The 10,000-nt window shown below is 45.1% G+C and overlaps 1 protein-coding gene across 1 annotated transcript in view; it reads right to left on the bottom strand.

Annotated features, from left to right (window-relative positions):
• scml4 (Scm polycomb group protein like 4) overlaps nucleotides 1–10,000 on the bottom strand; it is a 28,853-nt gene that overhangs the window by 15,372 nt on the left and 3,481 nt on the right. Inside the window, exons 2-3 of the mRNA XM_063222848.1 lie at nucleotides 4,177–4,406; nucleotides 3,383–3,506 (exon numbers count right to left, since the gene is read on the bottom strand). Coding sequence (XP_063078918.1) covers nucleotides 3,383–3,506; nucleotides 4,177–4,401 — 349 coding nt within the window. The 5' untranslated portion in view covers nucleotides 4,402–4,406. The remainder of the gene's footprint in view (nucleotides 1–3,382; nucleotides 3,507–4,176; nucleotides 4,407–10,000) is intronic.

The following is a 10,000-nucleotide window of genomic DNA, read 5'->3' as shown; positions in this document are numbered from 1 at the left end:
AGCATTGCCATTGGTTGTGGTCACTGACCTCTATACAGTCATTGGCTGTCGCGGCTTGTCGCCGAACCGCGTCATAGAAAGTTGAAAAGATTTCAACTTCAAACTGTCGCGCTCGTCTCACAAATCGCTCTAGTCTCCAGAATCGCTTTTGTCGCGCGACTCAATACAAAGTCAATTACTTCCGTCGCTCGACTCGCTCAGATCGCCGCTGGTGTATTTCTGCGGTAACACAGACTCCCTTTCATACTAGCATATCTTGACTGACATAATCCACTGTCTCTATTGACAATGGGGCAAATTTTGGGCCAATCCCCAGGAAAACAACAACAGTATTCAGGCCCTGAGGACTGTCTGTCCATGAGGAAAATGCCCAGTATGACAGATGACCAGCACAGCTCTGCCTATGTGTGACTTCCTCTTTCCCTTTTTTTAAAACATATTTTTGTTGTATTTTTCTCTTTTATTTGATAAGACAGTGTGAGAGGTGGACAGGAAGCGAATTGGGAGAGAGACGGGAAGGGGTAAGCAATAGCCTGGTGAACCAGCGCCACCCGCTAGTCTGGTTTATCAGGCTAGGTCGGCAAAGGACCCGCGCCGGGAATCAAACCCGGGTCAGCTGCATGGCAGGCGAGTGCCCTACCAATTGGCAACGGCAGGGCCGACTCCCTCTTTCTCATTCCAGTTTCCTCTTCATACAGCTATTCCACTCTTCAAGAGCTGTGACGATATTGTATCAGACCGAGAAACCGTGATACACAGAGTCACAATACTGAATTGTGACGCAAGACGGCAATTTCGTGAGACGCCTTTTCAAAGTCCTGTTACCCTTCAGTCTAGTAAACAACCACATGATATGATGTGATGGTACTTCCAAGCTTCAAATCAATATCCTTATCATTTTTAAACTTTTTAAAAATTATACCGTAAGTAGCCTCTTGCAACCTATAAATGCTCATCAGAAAGATACATTTTAAAAAGTGTGGGGTGTATCGAACCATAGGTCAAAAACTGTGACACGAACCGAATTGTGAGTTGAGTGTATGGTTACAGCCCTGCTCTCTATCTACCCACCTCTCTCCCTGACGTGCACAATCTTCTCCCCTGTCCCTAGCGTCTGGAGTGTTGTGTCTCTGTCCCTCATGCCCTTGCCTCCTTCATGCGTCTCTCTCTCTCTCTCTCTCTCTCTCTCTCTCTCTCTCTCTCTCTCTCTCTCTCTCTCTCTCTCTCTCTCTCTCTCTCTCTCTCGCTCTCTCACTCTCTCACTCTCTCTCTCGGTCTGAAATCAATGCAGTGTAATGTAATTGAGAGGGCAGCTCCAGGACATCTGGAGGGCTCCCTCCTCCTCCTCCTCTGCTGACACGCCGAATGCCGAGCAGAGCAGAGCAGAGGAGAGCAGAGGAGAGCAGGGGAGAGGAGAGGAGAGGAGAGGAGAGGAGAGGAGAGGAGAGGAGAGGAGAGGAGAGAAGAGCAGGGGAGAGGAGAGGAGAGCAGGGGGGAATAAAGGACAAAGGCCCAGGATTACTGGATGGCATTTCCACACTTGGAATACTGTACGCCATTACAACACTGACATAAACAGAGCATAGTCACACACAACAAGAAGGAATATACACACATACTCTACATGCATGCGCACACGCACACAGAGACACACACACACACATACACGCACAAAACTCTAAACTGCACAACTCACACAGATACACTGCTATAAATATCAACATGAATATGACTGTATTACTGTAGCCTAATACACAGGTAATTATGTAAACAGATGATATATCATATGATTTACTGCTACAATTAGATTCCCTTTCTTTTCTTTAAATGTACAGTATGTATCTCTCTCTGACTGGCACTTGGTCTCTGCCTCTCTCTTTCTTTCTCCCTCTTTCTTTCTCTCTCCCCCTTTCCCTAATCCCTCTCTCCTTAGGTCTAGCTCCTCATGTGTTGTCTTTTGTTTGACAGATAATGGGGATTTCCTAACACACACACACACACACACAAATATTTGGCACACATTCACACACCAACGCATGCGCGCGCACACACACACACACACACACACACACACACACACACACACACACACACACACACAAATATTTGGCACACATTCACACACCAACGCACGCGCGCACACACACACACACACACACACACACACACACACACACACACACACACACACACACACACACACACACACACACACATACACACACACACACGCACACATGCTCTTGGCACAGGCAGATAAACCACACGTCTGCCAAAGCATGATTGGTTACGTGGAAGACTTCCAAATGATACACTTTTACTGCACTGTACACACATTCCAGGCTATCGGTCAAAGCCAAAACACTGCAATAGCCCTTCAGGGTAGTGTTTCTCAAAGGCATAGTTGTTAGCCAGTTAGCAACTTTGGTAGTTGCCAATGGGAAATTCCATTGCAAACAACAAAGTAGCTAACGTAGCAACTATGGGTTTGAGAAACGCACCGCAGCACAGGCTACACTTCAAAGTTCATGAATCCATGTGCAAAATACAAACAACCATGCGTGTGTGCAAACACACACACACACACACACACACACACACACACACACACACACACACACACACACACACACACACACACACGGACGTGCACACACACACACACACACACACACACACACACACACACACACACACACACACACACACACACACACACACACACACACACACACACACACACACACACACGCAATTCCAATGAGAGGTTCCATGTCTGCTGCCTTGGGCAAGAGTATGCAGCTCTAGTCTAGAAGTATGAGGGCAGGAGAACAAACACGTGTGTGTGTGTGTGTGTGTGTGTGTGTGTGTGTGTGTGTGTGTGTGTGTGTGTGTGTGTGTGTGTGTGTGTGTGTGTGTGTGTGTGTGTGTGTGTGTGTGTGTGTTTGTATGTATATGTGTCTGTCTGTCTGTCTGTCTGTCTGTCTGTGCATGTGTCATCTGAGAGAGAGAGAGAGAGAGAGAGAGAGAGAGAGAGAGACAGAGACAGAGACAGAGACAGAGACAAAAAGAGAGAGCGTTACCAGTGAGTATCTGTGCTGTGGCTTAGTGTGGTATGTTTGTGCGTGTGTGTGTGCGTGTGTGCGTGCGTGCGTGCGTGCGTGCGTGCATGTGTGTGTGCGTGTGTGCGTGTGTGTGTGTGTGTGTGTGCTACCTGTGACTGTGTGTGTGAGTATCTATGGCAGCTGCAACCTGCAGCTGCAATGTTTGTGCGTGTGTGTGTGCGTGTGTGTGTATGTGTGCGTGTGCGTGTGCGTGTGTGTGTGTGTGTGTGTGTGTGTGTGTGTGTGTGTGTGTGTGTGTGTGTGTGTGTGTGTGTTACCTGTGAGTATCTGTGGCGTGGCTGAGTGTGGTATGGTAGCGGCGTCCTGTGGTATCGAGCTCATGTCGGGCTCCGGTGTGCTACTGGGGGGAGAGATGGGCGTCATCACCATACGAGACTTGAGCTATGGAGGGCGGAGAGAGAGAGAGAGAGAGAGAGAGAGAGAGAGAGAGAGAGAGAGAGAGAGAGAGAGAGAGAGAGAGAGAGAGAGAGAGAGAGAGAGAGAGAGAGAGAGAGAGAGAGGAGGGGGGAGAGACTCAATTTATTTATTTTCTTCATTGGAGTTGGCTATAAAATATAGGTGGTTCATTCAGGGTCCAAACAATAATTCAAGTTTGCACTTTTGGTCTAATATAGTACACAAACCTGGGCATTCATTTCTTGCCCATGCTTGAAAACCTCTGTGGCTGTGAACACTTGCTTTTTGTTTAGAAACGTTGTCTGTTGCCCGCAGAGATCACATGCACACACACATACAGAAATGCATGCTCGTTCATGCACACACGCACACACACACAGAAACACACACACACACACACACACACACACACACACACACACACACACACACACACACACACACACACACACACACACACACACACACACACACACACACACACACACACACACACACACAGAAACACAGAAACACATACAAGATCTATTCGAAAGTTTGCCTGACAAACAAAGTAATATCATATACACACACACACACACACACACACACACACACACACACACACACACACACACACACACACACACACACACACACACACACACACACACACCTTGAAGCCTGGTTTCCTCCCTCGCTTCTTGGGGACTTTAATGGGTGGGAGGGGCTCTGGGTAGCGGCTCTGCAGCTCCAGCCGCCTGATTGGTGGGCGGCCCCTCTTGCGGCCCGGAACCTTGGTGCCAGGGGGCGGGAGGAAGGATGGGCTTATCGCCCCCGGCGACTGCATCTCTCCTGCACCACCTCCCGACTGGACCGACGCTGCTGCTGGAATACTCATCAGACCTGAGAGAGAGAGAGAGAGAGAGAGAGAGAGAGAGAGAGAGAGAGAGAGAGAGAGAGAGAGAGAGAGAGAGAGAGAGAGAGAGAGAGAGAGAGAGAGATTGGAGAGAGAGACAGGCAGAGAGTCAATAATTTTTTTAATTCCTTTACTAAAGCATCACATCACATGATGCTTATGTGAACATAATTGTTCTTTACTGAAGCATCATATGCTTAATTGATCCACTTCATGGCCCAAAAATACATGGAATAATAGAAAGAGAAATAGATGGAATGAAAGGGTGATGAAAAGATAAAAGACATTGGTAAAAAAAGGCTTTAGAACTGAGAAAAAAAGAAGGAAGAAGTTTTTTTGGAGGGGGAGCGATTGCCTTTATTATGACGGGAAAGTGACTTTTCTCCAATCTAGAATTCTGCCATGGCTTTATTTGAGTCTAACATATGGGCTGTTGCATACAGTATATTTAGGACATACTGGAAGAGAAGACACTGGACCAGCAGAGGTTAGATGCTTTTTTCTTTTTTTTAAACAAGTGCACAACATAGGGATTTAAGAACAGGGGTGGGTAACCTATGTCTTGATGGCCTTTTACGGCCCTTGAGGTCATTTTTATCCGGCTCCCGATATAATTTTTATGTAAAGCTTCACATATTTTGTAACGGAATCTTAGAAATTACAAATTAAGTTATATTCAGGGGACTTAGAGAAGGCTGTGGTCTGTTTGAAAGGTGGCGGCCTTCAATAAAGGCCTAAAGTGCAGGGGGAAATTCTGGTTTGTGTTCATAGTACAGCCCTTGGAGGAATTTGAAGTGGCCCCTTGAAACAAAAAAAAGGTTCCCCACCCCTGGGTTAGACCAGCTTCGTCAGTGACAGTGTCAGTCTCAGTGTCTTCTCTCCAGTTTAAGAATTCATTCCCGTCTCCCGAAGCTCCTTTGCTGTTAAGTTCATGATCGATTAGTCAATAATTTCTCACACACCACACTTTACACCAATCACTGCTGAAGATTACAAGAACACTGATATTCCCCTCAACCTCATCAATCCATACATCAATCCCTAGCTAGGAAGGGCTATGCTCGACAAACCCACACCCAAGGGGGGTGGACAAAGGGATCACTGGCCCCAGGCCCAGGGAAAGCACTGTGTCCCAGGGACAGAACTGGGTCCCCATTACATTGCATGTATTGAGAGACTCAGTGTGTGTGCATGGGTGTGTGTCTGTGTGTGCTGTGGGGGTGGGGGGTCCTTTCAGATGACTTTGTACTGGCCCCGGCCTAAACTGACAACAGCCCTGCTCTCCGTCACTGCTGAAATATGAGTAACTCAGTCCGACAGGCGGAAAGGAAAACCTCCAGACGGATATCACGCTGTGCACATCAATAGCAGATCCATGTCCCGCTGACCGCTACGCTGCGCTGCCAAGCCCCATTATGTACATGTCGGCCTGCCATCGATTTAGCTGTAAGCAGCCATTTCCTCGTTGACCTCTGGGGCTATGTGACGTGTGCAGTGGGGTCATGAGGAGGTCGCGAGGAGGATAGGGGGGAGGGATATAAATCACTAACTATGTTCACATCAATTAGGAAATTTTTTTAACATGCTTTAGTGTCATTTTTAGGTAGAGACAGACAAGTCACACTAACACGGCGATTTTTCAAGGCTTCCTCTGACATATCACATGACTAGTGCATTCACTCAGTACAGTCTATTAAACAAATATGGAGTGTGTCCTTGTCTTCTGAGTCAATGCAATTTGGACTAGACTATGTGATGCTCAGGAAACTTACATTTCCTATTATGATCCTATAATATGGCTGTTGCTTTCATTTGCATTCCTTTAATGCTTGGACTGCCATGAATTGCCATTGTCAAAGTACCAATATTATATAGCAATATTTGAAGGGTTTATTTGCAAAACGGTGTATCTCCATTTTTTGACTTTTGCATTTTATTATTGCAAATGATTGTTCACAGGGCCTAACACCTATATGTGAATTCTTACCATTCAAATATTTTGAGAACATATATATTTTTTAACCTATATAAAAGGCATTTTGCAATGCAATTCAATGGAATGCCCAATACAAAAAGGTAAATTTCCCAACATTCTACAAAATGGAGATACACCGTTTTGCAAATAAACCCTTCATTTATAATATTCTCATTCATCCAGGTCATGCAATCTAAAGGGCTTAGTACTACGCACAACTAGAATTTATTTGGAATCTTTGGATATTCCAACCCACAAACATACTACATTACATCACACTGTGGAAATCTTTCATCAGATCTAACTTTAAATCAGCTCTCATATGTAAAGGGCATGAAAGAAATGTACAAACCTACATCTTATCTTCAGATGTACAAACCTACACCTATCTTCCGTATCCAATTGTGGGATTGAAGTGTGTGTGCTGTTCACCAGAGCACCATCACACACCATCCATCTCCTTTTCATAGGCGTGCAAGATTTCAAATGAGATGAGATTTCACCTTCCCCCTCCGGGTGGTAACAGGTGGAAGAAGAATAGACCGGTAAGGAAGGGGGTATTTCCAGAAATTAGCCATCAAGTGGATTTAGGGTAAGATACAGTAGCTCCAGTGCCTATGCTTCCCTATTTGCACCAGCCCAGGTGCAAAAATGAAGAGATCTCCAAGACAAAGGGATTGTCACCCAGGTGCAAAGATGAAGAGATCTCCAAGACAATGGGATTTTTATTTTTGCCTAGTTTTGGACACCCTCGCTGAGAACTCCACAGAGGCTGATTTTTCTGTCTTTTTTTAACCGGACATAGACATGACATTTGCAAGTCCAAGATATTGTTCTTTGGGTCTAGCTGTGTACGACTAGACCAGTGGTTCTCAACCTTTTTTTTTAAACTAACGCCCCTTGACCTCAGCATAAGCCTGCCAACCAGAGCCATACAGGACGGAGAGTCGGGCAATCTCCACTGTGTCCTAGGGGCAACTTCCGCATTAGCAAAATTAGCTGTTTTAGCGTCTCAGAACTGCTTAGCGTTGCGAATGTTAGTGCCTAGAAGTGGGCGTAGCACACAGCAAATGCAATGCGATGCAATGCAGGGAATATGACAAGACTTGCTGTTCGTAGTAATAACTTCAAAAAAACATCACAGATGGTAAAACTGTTGTGATAATCATTATCGAGACAGTTGATAGTTTACATATTTGTGGTGATTACCCCGCAGTATAGTTCGTTAGTCCTTATTTTTGGCTTTTTATGTGGTGGTTCTATGTTGAGTCTATAGAAAGACAGCTGCTTAAGGCACGACCTCGATCTCGTTGAAAGGTGGGGCTGCAATTTATTTCCTGGTCCTCCATTTGCGTAACTCTCCTCCTCTGCTCTGCTGCCAACGCCCCCTTCACCTCATCATAAGCCTGCCGACAAACCCCTTAGTATTACAAAATAAAATGGACTAATGCCCCCCAATGGCAAGTAAGCACCGCACCCCTTTCACATTCATTCCTCTCAACGCCCACATAGGGCTCCGCAACACTCCCTGGGGGACTATAGAGACCCCATTGAGAAAGATTAGACAGCGGTTCCCAAACTGTTTTCCCTGTGCACCCCTGTGTACATTTCAATGTGGTTCGGGCACCCCCTAAGCGAGTGTTGCACATTGTGTAGTAGACATTTTGGGGAATCCTAATTTCCAATAGACCTGGCATTTTCTCTGCCGTTATTACAATGGAACTTGTTGCATGACAAGTCTAGGAGATATAAATTATACTTCAGATGGACCTTTCTTCCAGCATATAATTCAACAAACATTTAACAACTACTTAATGTTCATTAATGCAGTATAACAACACACATCTCAGTTATTGTTCTAGTCAACTCCCGCACCCCCTTATAGCAGGCCGCGCACCCCCTGGGGTGCACACACCCCAGTTTGGGAAACCCTGGACTAGACCAGCCGAAATGGGGTCATGAAAGAGGTGTAGCATGAAGTAAAAGTCGAAGTACTCTTACAGTATACCTGCTGATGGAATAAGTGTTGTATAAACTATGGGACATCATCTATGAGTGTAGTAATTACATTAGTAAGAGCGCTTCTACCGGAGATTCTTTAAGTATATAGAGATATGCCTATGTAATAGGTTACTATGGGCACCTAACATGACCGGGTTCCGGTCTGCCTAAAGGGGCGTGTCATAATTCTCCTAGCATTGAATAGAACAGTCCTTAGGTCTGCCTAGGTCTGCCTAAAGGGGGATTTCCCCCCCTTCCCTCTTGCAATAATAGACCCCGGAAACAATGGGCCAATGGAACATCTCTCTCTCTACTCTCTCTGCTTCTACTTCCTCTTTACATAGCGCTGGCTGACAGCTATTAGCTTGCCAATGCCACCCCACCTGAGCTGACCCATCCAGCTACAGTCCCCAGGGTATAGTGCTGCACCACAGCCACACACAGCCATCCCAGTCACAATCAAGATGCTTTGAACAAACCTAAACTATGCATTACCAAACTTCCTGTGTTGTCTCTCCCTTCGACTGACACTTGATTTTGCTATATTAACCTGTATAATGGAAGTTTACTATTCAAATTTTGATAAATATTTAATATATTTTTTGTTACATGTTAGATGTCAGCTGATCCTTTTTTGGTTCTACGCTATGGCGCTATGACTTGCCACGCTGCTTAGTCCTGTAACAGTGTCTGTGTCGGTAACAGTAAAGGCAGCCCTAACAAATGTCTGCTTATCATCACAGCTGGTCTGTGTCATCATCGGTGTCTCGTGTGCAGGGGAAGGACAGCACAGCTGTTTAGTGTCCCTTCCTCAAGGGAAACTCAGAAGATGACTGTAAAGCTAGTTCTACAACTCACTATACCTACATAGACTCCTAGTGCACGCCAGTTCTCCTATGGAAGGCTCCCTTAAACCTTTGATGCAGATGAGAAAGTTCAACTACATTGCAACTACATTGCAACAACATTGCCTAGAGTCTTAAGATTAGGACATTGCCTTTACCATCTTGGTAACAATACAGTTATAAGACAGGTTCTGCGTGAAAGGGTTTTTTAAAAATGTATCCATAACATTGGAAACACTCTTTACGCCTAACAGACTACAACTTGATCATTATCAGCCTGGTTATAAGATATGTATAATAGGGTATTGTATTCAGGAGTCACATTTTGTTTGCTCCAAGAATAAGCAGTCTCCACACCGACCACTACCTTGCAACCTTAAAGGCGGGAAGGGAGACACATCATTTGTTTGGGTCTCTTTAGGGCAGGACCACAATAGCACTAATAAAGAAGAGAAAGTCTGTGTCAGCCAGGATTTTTGCTCACACTTTTATTTTTACCATGGCCTTTCAGGTCAATGGGCCCTTCTTCAGAGGGAACGAAATATCCTGGTTGAAGCTGACTATCTATTTGTGAGATGGAAGTGAGTGCTTATGTGAGCCTTCACTGTGATTGAATGAATGAATGAATGAATGGATTTATTTATTCACATCATATTTTGTTTCATGGACAAAAGGGTCCACAAGGGAATCTAAAAGTAAACATATACAATGGGGCCCCAAGGTACAAGACATACAATATGTAAATTGTTATACATTGGCC

Source organism: Engraulis encrasicolus, chromosome 18, assembly GCF_034702125.1.
Source record: "Engraulis encrasicolus isolate BLACKSEA-1 chromosome 18, IST_EnEncr_1.0, whole genome shotgun sequence".
Classification (NCBI taxonomy): domain Eukaryota; kingdom Metazoa; phylum Chordata; class Actinopteri; order Clupeiformes; family Engraulidae; genus Engraulis; species Engraulis encrasicolus.
Note: the sequence above shows the minus strand (reverse complement) of the source record. Positions and strands in the feature narration are given on the sequence as shown.